Genomic DNA, 19,223 nt, shown 5'->3' with positions numbered 1-19,223 from the left:
ATCGGACAGTCCGGTGCACCACCAGACGGTCCGGTGAATTATAGCCGTACGCCGCCGTCGAGTCCTGAGAGTGGCCTTTTCACGCGGACCAGCCTGGCGCACCGGACACTGTCCGGTGCACCACCGGACAGTCCAGTGTGCCAAGCCGAGCTGGAGTTGGCTGCACAGAGCCAAGTCTTTTTCCAATTCTTTTCTTCCTATTTCTAGCACTTAGACAAAATACATTAGTACTCAAAACAATGACTAAGTCTAGAAACATACCTTGTTATATGATTTGCACTTTTTATTTGTTTGGCACATATGAACTCACTTACTATGTGTTGGACACTTAATCACCAAAACATTATAGAAATGGCCCAAGGGCACATTTCCCTTTCACCTTCTGAGGACTGCAGACGAGGAGGAGATGGCGGACGTGACGACGCGGGCGTGGGATGGACGGGCGGGGATCGCGGTAGTGAGAGACGATTGCGGGAGACAGAGGCGGGGGCGTGCTTCACCAAAAAAGGTGGACGCCCACTCTACCATTATATAGAGTAGTAGAGATATGTATGAAAAATGACATTTTATGATAGTAATAGTAGGTTATAGAGCGATTATTTAGAGAGAACCGTTATGGAAGGAAGAAAGTAGGTGATGAGGTGAGGTATCTGCATAGTGCGATAAAGGGAAAAATTAAAGTTATTTGGTTTAAAGAATCACTCCATCTAAAATTATATGATGTATCTTAAGTCTATTGCTTAAATTTAGTGGAACGATCCTATTCATGGTATTAGTACTAACAAACAATAAAAAAAGAGTGCACCGGGAAAAAAAATTGGTGCAGCCGTCTGCAAATTTGAATGTTTGCAGTCCCTCACAAAAAAGAGGATATACCCTACCTACAGGTGCAACAACACAATTAAAACGTTACCTGATAAACCTGTAGGTGGGGTCTATTCTCCTTTTTGTGAGACAGACTGTAAATATTCTGGTTTACAGCCCGCTGCAGCAAAATTTTTTCCAATAGCAAAGCCTAAGCAAGAACACGGTCCAGCAGAAAACTACTCCACTGGCATCTGGCCCCGATGCCCCGGGCCCTACCCGTCAGTGTACCGAACCATATAATATGGCCGCGCCGCATCACCCCCTCGATCCGAGCCGTCCCTCTCACCCTTCCCTGATCTACCTCCCTAGCCTGCCGCCACCACCGTCGTCTCTGCGCCGCGCAGATCCGCCCTGCTGGTGCGGCACCACTCGAGCATACGTGTACGGACGCGACGAGACGTAGTCCCCGCCCACCTCGCCGAGGACTCGTTCCTGTTTCGTGCGCGCCAGCACTACCGGTGTCCGTGCGTGGCTGGGCCAGGTCGATTCGACCGAATCCGGTGGAGTTCACCGTACCGTGGTGTCAAATCGGTGAGTTCCATAGTGTTACGCGTGGGGGAGGAGCGTTCGGGTCTGTCTGGCCGGAAGTGGCGCTGGGATGGCTCTAGGGTTTGGTTTTGATCTTTTGGCCTGAGGGCATGGCGAATGAGGGCCGGATGAAGGGCGTGCAGGGCGTTGGGGGTGGAACTGGTGACGAGGAAGATGGGAATGAGGAGGTGCGAGAGGAGCTGGAACTCGCGCTATCGCTGGGGTGGCGAAGCTGGCACCTCCCGCCGCGGCAGGAGCCCGCTCCCAGCTCACATAACTGGACGGCGGTTCTGCCGGAGTGGAACCCCGACGCCGCTGGTAGCTCGCATGATGCGAAAACGGCCTTGGGCGGACAATCTATCCCTTCTCTCAGGTTCCGAGACATGTTGGGTGGTATCCTAGACGCCTCCCATGCGGGTGGCAGTGTGGAGGTTGGGTGGGGCAACCTGGACGAAGAGGATGAAGACAGAGACCTGCAGAATAAACGGCTTAGAGTACAACACTTTGGCGAGTAAGTTATGCGAATATTGCTCCTCATTTTTAGTATTTTGCATGCTGTGGAGTTTTGGTTGTTTAATTGTTTCGTTTTTCTAGATCCCATTGATAGTAGTTTTGGTAAAACCTGCCTAGTGAAATTGAAATGAAGCTGCGCTTCATGCACTATGTAGTTGATGTGGAATTGCGATCTAAGGTCTTGTTCTTTTGTGTGTATTTGGAGGATACCTAAGATATATTTTGAACTCAAGCATGAGAATTTATGCAGTGCATTTTTGGATGTACGGGTATGTTGAAATGTTGAGCCCATTCTAACAATGATATCAATGGGCATGTTTGGTTCGCTGCCTCACGCCTAAGTTTAGGCAAGTTTGACCAAGGTAGGCATGTGTTTGGTTTATAGCCACAGTTTAGCCAAGACTATTCTCCCGCTGCATAAACTTGTAAAAGTGTGACAATATTTCCTTAGGCGTGGCAAACTGTGGCACATAATTTAAGTGCCTAACTTTAGTCAAGTGTGGCTTAAAATGTGTGGCAATTTTTAACATGTAAAGTATAGAACCAAACTGTATTGAATTAATTGCAGGATATTTAGGGCCTGTTTGGCATGACTCTGCTCTACTTTGGAGCAGCTCTGTTCCAAAACTGTAGGATGGAGCAACTTTACTGTGGAGTTTTAGTGGCGCTTGGGTAGAAAATGATTCATAGCTCCAGTAACAAGGTTTTTACAAGCAAAAGTACATCCTTGCCCGCGGTTGCCGGCGGAGGGAGGTCACATGGCGGGCGACGGAGGGAGGAGGAGGCGTGGTGGCTGGCTGGCGCGGCGGGAGTAGACAACACGACCGGCAGAGGGAGGAGACTCAACGGGTGGAGGGAGGAGGCACGACGGGCGGCGAAGGGTGGAGGAGGTGTGGTGGCCGGCCGACACGACGGGAGAAGGAGGCGCACCAGAGGAATCGAGCGGCCACAAACCGAGAAAGTGCGGGGAGAAGAGAAAGGCTGTAGGATAGAGAAAGAACAAACCGTTTTTGTGCAACGAGTTGAGGGCCAACCGTGTGGAAGTACTTGCGTTCTTGAAATCGTGAGAGCTTGGTCACATCACTAGAGAGTCGGTGCATTGTGTTAATATGGCTTATTGTAGCCGCTGCGTTTGAGAGAACCCAAAAATCAAAGCGTTTCGGTGGGATTTTCGTTTTTTCCAGCTAGAATCAGATTATAAGCGGAACTGAACGTGCCCTAAATAGTCTCTACACTATTTGCATGTTTCTATGCATGTGTAGTTTATGGTTAATCTTGTACTATGGGGCACAAGCAAGGACCACAAATTTTTAAGTTTTTTTTAATAGTATGATATCTTTGAATATTGATCATCTTGCTTTTGTTGGTTTGTTTCCAACTGTTGTGCTGCTATGAGCTACTTCCCCCGATTAAAAATGTAGACCGGTTTTGTCCTAAGCTCTATAATAGGTTATCTCTATAATCCTACCAAATTGAATGCACTATCAAGACTTCATGGTGATTTTAATGAACCACAAGGGCCTGTTTGGTTCAGCTTTTTTCTAACCATCTTTTCTGATAATCTGGCTGTCGGGAGAATCTGGTTGTGGGAAAATCTGAGTATCGTGGGGATGACATGCGGAGGACAATAAAGGTTTCCATAGGTTCATGAACTTGAAAGTGACGGGTTCCTACTATTGCAACGACTCGACCGATTTTCTGTTCATGTTAATTTTGGATGGTTTTTACCAAATTGATTCTTATAGATGCGGGCTGAAAAGCTTAGTGTTTGGTAGTATGCAGCAGATTCTGGTGGCCCGAAGCTGAAAAAAGCTGAAACAAACAGGGCCTTGATGTAGTATAAGATGGTGTATTTAGAAAAGTTTGACTTAAAATTTACAAAGAACTAAAACAACCTACATTTAGGAATGGAGGGAGTAGTATTATGGTAGTTAGAAATAAAGTGACACAGCTTTAATTGTCTTTTCTATGAATATTGTTTGTTGTCATGTATACATTGTATGCAATCTGTTTGATAATACAAATCATCCAGTAGGGGTAGAAGAAAGTTATTTGTATTGTTCTGCATGGAAACACTGAGATTTGGAGAATTTTCTTCTCTCTTTTTAACCCAAACTTTATTGTGTTTAGAGATTACCATATCGATGACCCGTCTATGCGTCATTTTGAGTTGTGTTTAAGAGGTTCTTTTATTTTGCAGAGAAGGCCCACTGCATTCTGGTCTTCTATTTTGCAGAGAAAGCCCACTTCATTCTGGTGCCAGTGCTACTCCCTTTGACTCTAAATTGACATTTTTGCCCATTTCTGATGAATGTGTTCATTTAAAGCTGTCTTGTTTACCAGAACACGAATTGGAATTTGGCTTGTCCCTTTTCCCAAATGATGGTAGTGAGAGCCTAAGAGATGCCAATAACGAGATAGTGGATGATGCAGAAAACCCAGGTGAAAGAAATTCTGAAGGTGTTGGAATAAGAATGGATCTCTCTGACGATCTCCTGCATCTGGTGTGCCCTGATTTCCATTTACTTATAGTTTATTATCTACAGAAATATTGCTTCTGCCTGATTTGAAATGTACTAATTTCTTAGGTTTTCCATGGCAGATATTCTCTTTCTTGGGCCAGAAGGATTTATGCAGAGCAGGTGTTACCTGCAAACAGTGGCGATCTGCTAGTGTGCATGATGATTTTTGGAAGTGTTTGAAATTTGAAAACACTAGGATATCACTGCAGAACTGTAAGTCAGTTTCTTGGTATTGTTTTCTACCACATCACTACCGCCAATAGTTGGAAGTCAGAATAGTGTGCTTGCTACTTATTTCCTACCACCTCACTTTTGCAAAATGACAGACACACTGACTTCATAATTCAAACTTGTCCGTTAATTTTTAGAAATTCATAGGAGGGAAATGCAATTAGGGGCTGTTTGGATCCCTTCATCTTGAAGGAATTGGAATTTACTTAATAGATTAAGTTATTTGGTTTGGAATTTGATATTCGAGCACTTTTCAAAGTTTATATATAAGCCTATCCAAAATTCATAGGATGAGGGGGGTGAAAATTGATTTTATGTATCACTAGTTTATGTTTCTACTCAGCAGCTTATAACACGCTCTTTGGTTTGCTCCCCTATAGTAGAAATGCAGCATATAAATATCTCCCCCATAAGGCCAATAGTAGTATACAAATATATTGTATCATGTATATAAAACCATTTTAGCTTAATTGACCTATATCTAAATTACAATTATTAGAATGGAATTCAATTCCAAGGATCCAAATGGGGCGTTAGGTTAAAGCCGTTGGTTTGAAGACTATGACTAATGACTATGATTTGTAGTTAAATATGAATTGCCTTCCTCTAAATTATGTATTGTTTTGGAAGGTTATGTCTCGCAGAATGTACCCATGCTTATCAATATTTAGCAACTTTTGAGATCCTACAGGATTTACTTGACGCTATTCATGTTTTAATATGTTGTTTTTGCAGTTGTTAATATTTGCCGTCGTTACCCGAGTGTAACAGAACTCAATTTGAATGGTGTCATAAATGCAGAAATGCTAGTTCTGGAAGCAATAGTATTTTTAAGGTTCTCCCCTCCAATTGTCTCCCATGTTGGCATATTGAGTATCTTGTACTTATTGGATAGAGTATCTTGTAGGCATCTGAAGACTTTGACAATGGGCAAGGGACAACTGGGAGGCCCATTTTTTCAAGCTTTATCTGAGTGCCCATTATTGACTGCTTTAACAGTAAACGATGCTTCTCTTGGGAGTGGCATCCAAGAAGCAACTATTAAACATGGTGGATTGCGTGAGCTTCATATTTTTAAGTGCCGTGCACTCAGAATATCTGTCAGGTGATCAATGTTTTTTTCGTAGTGTATATAGTTTCATGTGTCATCTAGCTAATATGTTACACTACCATACAGGTGTTCCCAACTTCAAATACTGTCTTTGAGGCGAACTGGCATGGCTCATGTATCACTCAATTGTCCTCAGTTGCTTGAGTTGGACTTCCAATCCTGCCATAAGCTTTCTGATAATGCAATTCGCCAAGCTGCTACAGCTTGCCCGTTGTTGGCGAAACTAGATATGTCATCTTGTTCTTGTGTTACTGATGAGACACTGCGCGACATAGGTAACTCATGTCCAAGTCTGTCTGCTCTTGATGCATCAAACTGCCCCAACATTTCATTTGAGGTTTGCGTTACTCTAGGCTCTGTTTATCATGTCTTTGACATTCTTCATATAGTTATTAGCAGAAAAATACCTGACACGTACTTTTGGTTTTGGGGGTCTGATATGCAGTCCGTGAAGCTTCCAATGTTAGTAGACTTGAGACTGCTAAGTTGTGAAGGAATCACATCTGCTTCGATGGTTGCAATAGCTTACAGCCGTCTGCTTGAGGTAGTGATTCAGTTTTTTTGGTAGTACAATTTTGTACATTTCCTGCTACAAGAACTAATTGGGCTGCTTTGACACCTGTGGCAGGCACTACAGCTTGATAATTGCAGCCTGTTGACATCAGTGTCTTTGGACTTACCACATCTTAAGAATATGAGTCTCGTGCATTTACGCAAGTGAGTAGAGACAGGTTTTGCATTGTATTTGTTTCGTTGTTAATTTTTTTCTTATGTTTTTTATCTTTCCAATTTAGGTTTGCTGAATTGAATCTGCGGAGCCCTGTGCTTTCTTACATCAAAGTTTCCAGATGTTCAGTGCTCCATCGAGTTAGCATAACATCGACCACACTTCAGGTGATATCTATTTATATATAAAATTTTGTAATGTCATTTGTTGAGTTATCTTGGATACTCCTGAACTTGAAGGAGTGCTAAGTTGGTGTCTTCTTCAGAAATTGGTGCTTCAGAAACAAGAGAGTTTATCCAGCTTGTCATTGCAATGCCACAACTTGATTGATGTGGATCTTAGCGACTGCGAGTCATTAACAAATGCGATTTGTGAAGTATTTAGTGATGGAGGTGGTTGCCCTAAGCTAAGATCATTGATTCTTGACAATTGTGAGGTATGGCAGTGTGACGGTCATGCACATTCATGCCATAACTAATGTACTATTTAAATCTATGGCTGTTATTCCAACTTGTACATTGTTGTCATTTTTTCATAGTTCTTGCATTCTGTTTTTCCCTATTATTCTTGTATTTTCAAGATATTAGTGAAATCTATTTCGTTATACTGATATCCTGATGACATTTTTCTCTTATTACAGAGTTTGAGCATTGTAGAACTGAATAGCAGTTCTTTGGTTTGTCTCTCTCTTGCTGGTTGCCGCTCGATGACATGCTTAAGACTCTCGTGCCCAAATTTGCAACATGTGAATCTTGATGGATGTGATCACCTTAAAAATGCAGCATTCTGTCCAGTAAGTCTATTGATAACTTCTGGTTCTTATGTGCAGTGTGTGTGTGTGTGTAGGCTGTTGGAGTACCAGTGAACTTGTTTGCTGATATCAGGTAGAGATTGTCTACTACATCAAAAAACATGATTGGTGCATAGCCTATTTTAGGCAAACCTTGGAAGAGACTTGAAACTGGAGTAGATTAGTATTATTGCACAAAATAAGGAGATGCAAGCTGCCTGTAATAGTTTCTTTATACCCTAACAAATTCAATCAAGACATACTTTTTATTGATATCAAATCTATCTTCAACTTTTAACAGATTCTATTAGCTGTCAATCCAACTAATTTCTTGGTGACCCTTAATGTTAAGGATGCTTGTCCCTAGACCACTATGTGCTACAAGACCTTGTGAACAGTAACCATTTCTCTATATTCTCACGTTACTGATTATGAGTTGTTCATTATTAGGCTTGCAATTTGATTTATCTGATTACACTGAAGTAAGTGACATGTACTCAGTCACCTCGTTGACCTTGTAACGAGTACAATGACAGTGATGTTCTACTCCGACCTGTAACAAGTTTTTTGACACATGAATTCAGTAGATTTGTTTTCTATGCTTGAAAGCATGCAATGCTCCTCGTTTGATGCATACAGGCTCAAAAACCAAGCAATTATTGACAATTGTTGTTAGAATGATGAAAATAGAAGTTATAAGAGCAACTCCAGCAGGGCCCCTACTTGAGCCCCCAAAGCTAAATATGGGTGCCCAGGCCAAAAGCACATCTCTAGCAGGTCCCCTACTAGAGCACCCAAATTTGGGTGGGCACCCAAATGCCCCCTCCGGCTCTCATTCCTGGGGGCTTTCCTTCGGGCCCTCAAATTTCTGTTGCGATCATTTCCCTACTCGCAAGGCCTATCCATTGGCGCGATTCCTCTCCCACGGCGTCGTGGCTCACCTCCGCTTCTGCTCCTTCCTCTCCCGCGGTATGACTCCTCTGTTTGGTGAGATCCGGCCTTCCCTAGTGGATCTCCCCATGGCGCGGCTGCCCTGCGGCATGGTTTCTCCCTCCCAGCAGTGGTGTGGGCGTGTGGCAGCCATGTGGCGTGGCTCCTCCCTGTGGCACTGATCCTTCCTCTCTGCAGCACGGCTCCTTCCTCCCTGCAGCATGCCTCCCCCTCCCATGGCGGCATGGCTCTCCACCGCTGCTTTGATCCGGCCTTCCTTGGACCCGGCTGGTCTCCCTCCGGATCTGCCATCGGCAAGGTCTGCCCCTGCTCGGGCGTCTCCTCCAGTCAGCAATTTTTTTGTCTTCTCCCTAATTTGTGTTTTGGCCGGAGTTAGTCAATGACAACCGGATCCCATGTGCCATTTTCTATTAGAATGAATTTGGGGTTCTATTTTAATGCCTACTGCTGGAGCGCAATCTAGAAAACAGGCCTCTCAAAAGTAGGGGGAGCACCCAAATGGGAAGTAGGGGCCTGTTTTGGGGGCTATTGCTGGAGATTCTCGAACCAACAAACCTGCTAAACTATCTTCCTCATTTTTGCACTAATATCTGTGTGGATTGGACCTAGGAGAGTAATTTGGTGATTTTGTGGGGTACATGATCTGGTTCAAGAACACTATTATGTCACGAGGAACTTGTGAGTTCTGGCAGCTGTTTGATTGATGAAGACTAGCATATAGCCCATGCTAACGCTACGATCCCGGGAAGGGGAGTGGTCAACGGCGACGACAACGTGAGTGTGGGGAGGCGGAAGGGGCGGCGGGGTCAGGGGAGGGGGGAGGATGGCGGCAGGTGGTCGCATGGGGAGGGATGATCCAAATAATATTGTCCATTGGATTTGAGTGAATGAGAGGGGGTTATCCAACGATCTGAACCTTTGGTTTTGATGGCGTGTTAGATTTGGGTGCAATTTGTTTGGTAGATTTTAGTGGAGGTTATGAGTGTGGGGGTGATTTGGTTGGGTGGGTTTTGGCAAAGTTTGAATTGGTGGATTATATAGTGGTATAGATAAGGGGAGTGACTTTGGTAAAAGAAGCTACTTAGGTTTTCAGTTCTAAATTTGAAAAGATATAATATAGATGGGAAGCAAATTCTAAGGCACAAAACTGAAGTATAGGTGGGAAGCAAATTCTAAGGCACAAAACTGAAGTATAGGTGCACAAATTCTACTTAGGTTTTCACATCTATACTTCAGTTTTGTGTTATACCTTCAGTTTCTTATTACTAATTCAGCACATATATGTTCATTCCGACAATGGTTTATGGCTTCTTTTATAGGTGGGCCTTGAATCCCTAAATCTGGGAATTTGTCCAAAATTAAGTATTCTGTGCATTGAGGCCCCAAATATGTCTATAATGGAGCTGAAGGGTTGTGGTGTGCTTTCCGAGGCTTCCATCAATTGCCCTCGCTTGACATCTTTAGATGCCTCTTTCTGCAGGTTGTGCCACACTTTCAGTATTTTTTGCTTTATTTCATCAATTGCTACCTACTATTGCTGTGTTCATTTTGTTTTTGCATGTTCAGGCAGCTTGTGGATGATTCACTGACTTGTATGACCGGGGCATGTCCTCTGATTGAACATCTTATCCTGTCATCATGCCTATCCATTGGCATCGATGGATTGTCTTCATTGCATTGCCTTCATAAGTTGACCTTGCTTGACCTGTCTTATACATTTTTGATCAACTTGAAGCCTATTTTTGACAGTTGTCCACAGTTGAAGGTAAGCTTGACTGTGTTCGTGTTTGGAACACTTATGTTGCAAATTTTGGAGTATGGTACATTAAGATGGAACCTTATTTTAATAGTTGTTATTCTATGCAAATATATAATGCAGCCTAATGTTTATTCATGTGTAGATGTATGCAATGCTATTAAGGTGCCGTTGGTTCACATATTTGTAACGAAATGGGTAACTGATAACGTTAAATCATGTTTGTTTAACTCCAACCGTAATCAGATACCACACTAGAAATTGATACCGGCCTATTCAAACTTATTACCGCTGGTACTCGAATGTGAATCATTATCGATACCATTTACGTTACATTTCGTGAACCAAACGGCACCTAAAGTTTTGGTATAGTTTTCCATTTTACGTAGTATGATCTGGAAAAACAGAAAATGAGTATAAGATCATTGAATTACCTTTTGGAGTTCACTTTATTAGCATTTGTTTTTTATATGATGTTTTTTTATCACATGTGATTAATTGAAAAGGAACAATTTTGGAATTTGAATGTTAAGATAATAATGGATTTGTTCATACAAAATGGAGTTTATTGATGTATTCTGTTGTAATGGTATCTGGTTTTCCTTTGGCAGGTGTTAAAACTTTCAGCTTGCAAGTACCTCAGTGACTCATCATTGGATGCCCTTTACAGAGAGGGTGCTCTTCCATTGCTTGTTGAGCTAGATCTGTCCTACTCACCCATCGAACAGAATGCAATAGAAGGTCTTCTTGCTTGTTGTAGTAATTTGGTTAATGTGAACTTCAACGGATGTACAAATTTTCAAGAATTGGTGTGCGAATCTGGGGATAGCGGTTCTGTGGATATGCCAGTTGACTCTTGTCCACCTAGTTCACCAATCAAGAATGAAGAGATCAGTGAGCAACCTGGCCGTCTGCTTGAAGTTCTCAATTGTACTGGGTGCCCTAATATTAAGAAAGTTGTTATTCCTTTGATAGCAAACTTTTCACATTTGTCCAAAATTAATCTTAATCTTTCAACCAACTTGAAGGAAGTGGATTTGACATGCTCCAATCTTTTAACGTTAAACTTGAGGTAACATCAATGTGCATTTGTACCTTTTCCAGTGTTGTTATGCGGTATTAGTTTTGTATTTATGACGATTGGGTGAATTTCATATCTAGAGTTTCGGGCATTCCTACTAGCAAATATAGCATGGTTAAAATCATGTATGTATAGTACACAATACCTGTGTTTTCAAGTCGTCCGACTAATCGCGATTAGTCGCGATTAGTCGGGCTAGTCGGTTAGCAGAGCTCGATTAGGCAGTCGACTCGACTAGAGTACCTAATCGCCCTGGTCGTCCGACTAGTCGACGATTAGGGCTGATTAGTCGCTCGATTAGCCGGTTCTGGGCGACTAGGTTTAGGACCTAGATTTTTTGATTTCCTGGCTTCGTGGGCTTTTTTGGCGGGCGGCCCGACTACAGGCAGTTGAAACGCCAGCCGACAGCCGCCTCTTCTGTCTTCTCTTTATTTCCCTAATTCCCTACCTGCTCGGCGGCTCTTCTTGAGTTCTTGTTCTGGAAATTGGAATCCAGGCTTCCAAAGTCCACTGATCCACTCCAGACTTCCAATCCAGCACACGCGAATCCATTCCAATCCCGAGTTCCAGCACGCGCGAATCCAGTTCTTCCAACTTCCAAGTTCTGGACTTCACCGACGGACTCCAGAAATCCAGATTAATAACTAGTATCTCTGCTGTTTCTCTGCTGTATCTGGTATCTGGTACTTGTTTCTGGGACTTGTAGTATTAATAACTAGTAAGTGTTTCTCTGCTGTTTTCATTTTTCAGTATTGCTGAATTCATGTCATGTTTACCCTATCCTTCATAATATAGTATATGAAGTTCATATATACTATATAGTTATATAATTATTTACTATATAGTATAATAGTATATATTATATAGTATATACATAGGTCCTGGTCTCCTGGATGAACAGGACGACCAGTAAACGACCAGGTCGACCAGAGCTCGATTAGTCGGACCTAGTCGACGACTAATCGAGATTAGTCGCTGGTCGGTCCCCCAGTTCGACTAGCTGGTCGAGCGACCAGAAAACATAGCTATACACATGAAGTCAAACAAACAAGAAAAACAATGCCACATTTGTTTCGAGATGTCAAGGATAAAAATAGAGAATCACTCAATCCATCTTGTTTATCATGTGCTCATGGTACCACTTGTGTTTTTTTAATATTGGTATCAGAGATAATTTTGAAATTAAAATTTATTAGGTTAATGTGTACAATGCACGTCTCTATTGATTTTTTTAAAAAAAACATTGCAACATTTTCATGTTATGGCACTTTTTTTGCTAATGGGATGCCAGAATTGTCTGGTAACCAATGAATTTCTCTTACAACAGTTATTTCTTTCTTTCAGCAATTGTAGCTCACTGGAGGTGCTGAAGCTTGATTGCCCAAGATTGACCAACCTCCAACTTTTGGTACCTTTTTTTTCAATCAACATTCTGTTTTGAAGTTTTTGACTAGCAATGACTAGTTCTCGCACGAGATGAATGATTGAATGGTAGTTGTGTTTATTCTCACGTTTATATTATTAATGTTGATTGCAACGAGTTAGTTTAATCAACAAATTTTGCTAAATGTTGGGCATGTAATTTCAGGTTTTGCTGCGTATTGTAGTGTGCAATTTTATCTATGTGATCGATGCAATCTCACTTTTTCACAGGCATGCACCATGTTGCAAGAGGAGGAATTAGAATCTGCAATATCCCTTTGTTGTGCGTTGGAGGTCCTTAATGTGCATTCTTGTCCAAAGGTAAGTTAACATTTTTGTGCAGAAGTCCAATCCTGTGCATTGTATTTTATTTAACTAAGCAAAGCTTTTTGCACACAGATCAATGCTCTGGATTTTGGCCGACTCCGTTTGGTTTATCCCAGTCTGAAGCGCATCCAGAGCAGCCTCATTTCATAATGCGGAGGCTACTACCATATTAAGGAGTGCAATTCATGCAATAAGCCTCTGTTCAGGTTTGATGAAAGAAGCAAGTCGGGAAAAGCTCTCCTTGATGCTCTTTGTACATATTACCCAAGCATTGCCGGTATATTGCAAGCCAGGGGCAACGTGGTCCTATTTATCCAGTCCATTCATGGTTCTGTAATAAGTACTTTTTTTTTGCAAATTTGTTTTGTTGCCGGAGATAGCAAAATATCTGTTCATGTCTGTTTGTCTTTGTTCCTTGGAGTGTACCAATGGAGCTATCAGATGTATATGCTGGTTTATATGCATCAATAATCTTGTTTTGATCTAGGATCTTGGAATCGCTTTGCTAATGCGATCTGGGGTGTAGTTTTGTACAACTTTAATTGTTCGCAGATTTTAGCGAGTGTTATGAAGCTTAACTGATCTGGGGTGTAGTTTTGTACGACTATGTTTAATTTTTCGCAGATTTTAGCGCAGTGTTATGAAGCTTAACCAAGGCTATGCAAGGCAGATGATGCACGCACAATCTTAGCTAGAGTTCTGAGTTGTTTCACCGATTTTTTTTTTTTGCATTTTAACTCCTTTTTTTGAAAAAAGCTATGTTTGGCCCATTGGACTACGTAATCTTATTTTTGGACCTTTTTTGAGGGCCACAAGCTATGGCGTTGAGGTGCAATGCTGGTGTCTTTGTGGCATCAAGCTCCAAAGCAAAAGCAGTGGCTGTGCCTTCTCTCGTGTTGTTGACTTGTTGCTACCCACAACTCCCCTTGCGTCGCCGCGCTTCCTCTCCTAGCACCTCGCGTCGTTGCGCTCTTTCTCCTCGGATGCACTTGCGTCCTCTGGCCATGAGCTAGCCCTTGCCCGCCTCGGTTCTCGAGCTCGCCCCTGCCCAAGAGCTCGGCCTTGAGCTCGCTCTAGGGATGGTAATGAGTCGAGTTCGAATTGGGTATGGTAAAGAGCTCGGCCTCGAGCTCGCTCTAGGGATGGCAATGGATCGAGTTCGGATCGGGTATGGTAAATACCTGTCCGGAGATTACTCGTACTCGCTCGTGAATGGCCGTGGGTAGGATTTTGTACTTGTGCCCTAGTAATAGTAACCCATTAAACATGTAATCATATACAAGGTCATATACAAGGTCACATAGCGTTTAGACTTTAGACAAACATATCATATATAAATATAGTAATAGTAACAAAAGCAACATAGTTGTAGAAAATATAACTTAGTTGATACAATGACACTTCACACAAACAGACAAACTACAACACTTATGCTTCAATGTTCAGTCTTCAAAGTCTTCGACAGATAACAACCAAAAAACAAGCAGCATATAGGCATAGGGTCTTAGGCACACGTCTAGGGATGAAAACAGTTTCAGAATTTTTCGGAATTCCGGAAACCGATTTTGAAATTTTTCGATCGGATTCACCGGTAACGGTATTTTTCGAAAACGGAATCGGTTTTCGAAATTTTCTATCGAAATCGGCGTGGTGTTTTACCGACCGTTTCCATCGGTTACCGGGTTTTGTCGGAAATTACCGGATTTGTGTCTCGGAAATTTCCGGAATTGTGTCTCGGAATTTTTTCGGAATTTTTTTCGGAAATTTCCAGCATGTGATTTTTTCGCATCGCCTGTACATCTCTGGATAAGGATTACTTATTTTTGTATTTTTTGTACGCTTTAAGTTTTTTTTGGGGTTAGATGGTATTGGAAGGCAGTTGAGATTAACGATTTGGTCCCTCATACGAATCCATCATTTTCTATGTACATGTTATATATTAGTAATATATAATGATAGAGAGCCGACAGTCTGTCTTTTCCACACACTAGATTTTAGGGTTTTTCTGTGAGGCTGTGAAAAAACCCTTTATTTGAGGAAAAATATTTCATGAGTAAGCATACCATGTCAACTAAATCGAGTGGATATTGTGAATTGTGAACTTTGAGTCTGTGAACTTGTGATCTTTATGAACTTGTTATACTGTGAACTTGTTTTATTGTGAACTTGTGATCTTTGTAAACTTTTTATATTATAAATTTGTGATTCTTGTGAACTTGTTATATCATGAATTGTGAACTTGTGGTATTTGTGATCTTTTGTCAATTTTGTTTTATTGTGAAGTTTGATATGTTTATCGATCGTATTTTAGATTTCGACCGTTACGAGTGTGTTTTTCGCACCGAACTTTCGTTTTCGATGTTTCCGAAATACCAATATCGTTTCCGTTTCCGGAGTTACCGTTTTCGATTTTGTTTCCGATAAAAAATATGAAAACGGTAATGGTTTTAGTGTTTACCGACCGTTTCCGACCGTTTTCATCCCTACACACATCAACTGAGCAACACCGCAACATACCAACACACAGCAACACAGTGACAACCAACACAGCAGCACATGGCCACAATAGGGCCAACACGACAACACAACCACACATACACACGTGACACATCCAACACTTGAGTTGAAGTCCTCAACTGTCAACATCAAGTACATGCAATTTTTTGGACACCAACAACAAACAGCAAGGCAAGGTGCACCAACAACACATGCAATCTTGGACAACACACACCAATTGGACAACTTAAGAACATCTAGTTTTTGTCTTTTTGGATAGCAACACAACGACGGGCTTCCTTGACATCAATAAAGCAAACAAAATATAAGTATTTAGTTAATTAAAGCAAAGAAAATTATACTAAAAAAGTTCAACATTACCTTTGTTCAACATCAAGTCATCAACTTCAAGATCAGTCAACATATCAACAATCTGGTTCATCCTAAAAAATAGTGAAATATACAAGCAAATATAATAAGTCAATCAATGTACATGTGTGCATGCTAAAAAAATTCAATTTACCTAGGATCTAAAACAGTAGCTACTTTAATAAGGCCATGCACATCTACCATTACTTTTAAACTTCTCTTTCATCAAGGCAGACATTTGTTCTACCATTAGGATAACACTAGTTCTCCGTTTCTCAATAGCCAAATAAATACCACATATTTTTGAGAAAAACAAATTTGCTGCCACATAATTGTTTCTTAATAATAACTCAGTTGCATTAAAGAACATCTTCAGCCTACACAAAGCTCTTTAGCAAATTCCCACTAGCTGTAGTGGTAGCAGTAGTGGTAGGAGCACCACCAACACTTGAGGATGGGTCTATACCAGCACCACCACCACTCTACATAAGCGTACCAGCAACACTGCCACTACCACTGACATTGTTTGTGACAGACCTCATCACTGCAGCAACACAACTATGTGAGGACATCAGTGGCCGAGTAGCTTGCGAGTCGGATCCACTCATAGGTGCCATCGATGGACGTGAGGCCACATATTTGAGAATTGTGACAACACTGCACTGCATTTCCTCAACGATCGGTTGACATGGCAGTGGGTGCATGTGCATGCACCCGGTCTGATGCTCCCTGATAGGTCAGAACGACTACCTACCAAGTTAGAGATCAGAGGGTTCGATGCACAACAGACCATTGTTTGGTGCACACGCAAATAATGTAGTTACACCCCCATTCCGCACTTTGAAGATATAAGAGCTGGGTATTCACTCTTATACACTAGAGCAACACTTCCAAACATATCAAAGCCTCACAAGTGCCACAAAAGAGAATATCAATCAAGAAAAGCTCCTCGTGTGCGTTTGAGCGATAATGCCTTGTGAGAATCCTTGAGAAGAAAGTGTGTGCTACCTCTTGTGATCATTTGAGCGTGGAGTATTGACTCCCATTCATTGTAAATCTAGCAAGAGCCCCTTATCTTTGTTGTCGGTGTTGCAGAGACTTCGATTTTCCGTTGACAAAGAAGAGCACTCATCGGTCTTGGTGACCCTGAGAGAGAGGGAAAGGGTCGAGAGAGACCTGTCCTTTGTGGACTCCTCAACAAGGATGTAGGTACTTTGTAGAACCAAACCTCATGAAACAAATCACCTGTGTCTCATGTGCTTAGTGCTTGTGATTTGTTTGTCTTCTCTCTTTCTAAGTTCTCTTGCGCTACTCTTTATTGGTTCTAATTTGTGTTGCTTCGAATAAGATTCTTATTTGTAGAAGCAACTATTTGCAAGAAACAACTTGTGTCGTTCCTCTTCTTAACTAAGCACTCTTGCTCTATTGTCCATAGATATTCAGTTATGTTGCTTTGTGTTAATTCCACATTCTTTAAAAGCAACACTTTTGCAAGCAAAGGATTAGTTTTATACTCTGATAATTGTGCATCTTGTTCTAACCGCTAACTGGGGTATCAAGTTTTGTGTTGTAAATTCAAGTTTTGGCTATTTACCCCCTCTAGGTGTCAGACCCGGTTTTGGAAGGTAAACCGAATGCAAACCATTTACGTGCCAGGATCAGAACTCATGTACACAACGATTACATAATTGGATATCATCACACAATGCTTGAATTAAATAGCGGAAATGTACTTAGATACATCAAGATGTCTGAGACATCCATAGAGTCTATTACATAAACATAGTGTTTAACAATAACATCAAAGTGCGGAGTAACGAAACGTAGAATGTAAGCCTACACAGGCAGCTGACTAGGGGTTTGCCACTAAAGTAAACTAGAACTCGTCGTAGTCTTGGAACTCCTCAAAGTCCTCCATGTTGCCAGCTTCACCTCCTGAGCACTGAGTACAATGGGGACAACTTGGAGTGGGGTGGTTTGTAAAGCAAGAGTGAGTACACATCAACATACTCAGCAAATGTCCCGTTTGGCTAAAGTGGACTAGCTGTATGTGGAGTTAAGGTTAAGCAGTTGCTTTTAGTTTGTCAAGTTTTATTACTATAAGTATAGCCAAATTTTAGTAATAACCCAGTTATTACTCAGAGGCACTCCCTCCAAGAGGAAATACCAGAGATCAGAATTATAATCATCATTGCTAATCATCATCATAAAAGTAACCAAAGTTCTTCTAATCAAAGAGGATCCCAAGGCTGCTCATAACCATGAGCACGACTGATATACCAGTTTCTAACCCTCTGCAGAGGTTGCACACTTTACCCACAAGCCGTGATTCCCATTCTGCCCGGGGTTCTAGCCTCCCCATTGATCACTACCAAGGTGACCTAGCAGGGTCTCACTATGTAGCCTTTACAAAGATTTCCCAGAGGTTATAGTCGCCCGTTAGGTTTCTCCAGTTTGATAAACATAGTACATCTCCCCAAAGGAAGGGTGACTAACAAAACCAAATCAAAGAACCTCTGCAACCAGCCTCGGTAGAGCAAGTACTGTGCCCAGACCCTATTGACGGCCCTACGGTGAAGCCAACTACTCCTCTGGTTCCTCTAATTAATCAGCTAAGGGCATCCCATTCCACCCTCATGGTTGCACTGTTATCCTGGGTTGTCACTCCCCAAACAGGTCCTTACGGAGAGGTACTCAGGAAACAGCCTGAGCCCCCTAAAGTAATCACAAGAACCCCATCGGGATAACATCATCATGTCATAAAAGATCACATCATGTTCATTGATTAAGTTAAAGCAATAGCATAACCTAACCATGATTAACCCAAAAAGGTAAACAAGGTAAGGTAAATACAGACTAGTCAATCCTTAAGTTTCAGTAATGTAATGTGGGACAGTGAATTATAAAGTAAAGTAGGACATGATAGGTCTGAGGACACTTGCCTTCACTAGGTTGTTGGTTAGAGGGATCTTCGGCAACACACTCAGGAACCATGAGCTGCTCATCGTCTAAGTAAAGCGAACATACATTCAATACATTTGGAAGGTAAAAATGAACATCACATCAAACATGTACAAACATTGGCACACAACTCAAAAAGGTATAGTATTAAGTACAGGGAAATGAGGTCAAGTTATAAAATGGACTAATCCTAATTGGGGATTAATTACTCTCTAAGTGTTGGGACATAGCCCAACAAGGTAAAGTGATAATTTAAACAAAGAAAAAGATTAACTTATAAGATGGACTAATCTCATTTAGGAATTTGATTATCCTTTAAATATTATCCATAATTACATACCTAATTCTATTTATCTCATTAAGGCCTAAAGGTTAAACCAAAAATGAATCCATGAAATGTATACCACTAATCTCACAAGATTAAATATACTTTATTCCTAGGATTCTCCTTTTATTTATTTCATTAAATAATTAAATCAACATATACTTTAATTCTATATTCTAAGTGTAAAGATTAAAGTATACATATTATAGTTGGTCATATTTTATTAGAGCAGAGAATAGTCTTGTG

At 41.4% G+C, this 19,223-nt stretch overlaps 1 protein-coding gene across 4 annotated transcripts; it reads left to right on the top strand.

The window, feature by feature from the left end:
- Positions 1-1,131: 1,131 nt before the first annotated feature.
- LOC100384416 (uncharacterized) lies at positions 1,132-13,449 on the top strand. 4 transcript variants are annotated; one of them, XM_020537482.3, is made up of 18 exons: positions 1,132-1,906; positions 4,109-4,164; positions 4,236-4,412; positions 4,511-4,643; positions 5,397-5,496; positions 5,569-5,766; positions 5,839-6,109; positions 6,218-6,316; positions 6,401-6,489; positions 6,567-6,666; positions 6,765-6,935; positions 7,140-7,292; positions 9,560-9,720; positions 9,807-10,005; positions 10,608-11,068; positions 12,422-12,485; positions 12,731-12,820; positions 12,899-13,449. In XM_020537482.3, exons 1-18 carry the CDS (start codon positions 1,807-1,809, stop codon positions 12,974-12,976), a joined length of 2,700 nt encoding a protein of 899 aa, XP_020393071.1. In that variant the 5' UTR covers positions 1,132-1,806; the 3' UTR covers positions 12,977-13,449. The 4 variants fall into 4 exon arrangements, with proteins under 4 accessions (XP_020393071.1, XP_020393072.1, XP_035814661.1 ...); XM_020537483.2 differs by having other exon boundaries at positions 1,133-1,398; positions 4,252-4,412; XM_035958768.1 differs by having other exon boundaries at positions 1,133-1,398.
- The last annotated feature ends 5,774 nt before the right edge of the window (positions 13,450-19,223 follow it).

Source organism: Zea mays, chromosome 5 (genome assembly GCF_902167145.1).
Source record: "Zea mays cultivar B73 chromosome 5, Zm-B73-REFERENCE-NAM-5.0, whole genome shotgun sequence".
NCBI classification, from domain to species: domain Eukaryota; kingdom Viridiplantae; phylum Streptophyta; class Magnoliopsida; order Poales; family Poaceae; genus Zea; species Zea mays.
The sequence above is the reverse complement of the archived record's forward strand: the minus strand, read 5'-3'. Positions and strand labels throughout refer to the sequence as shown.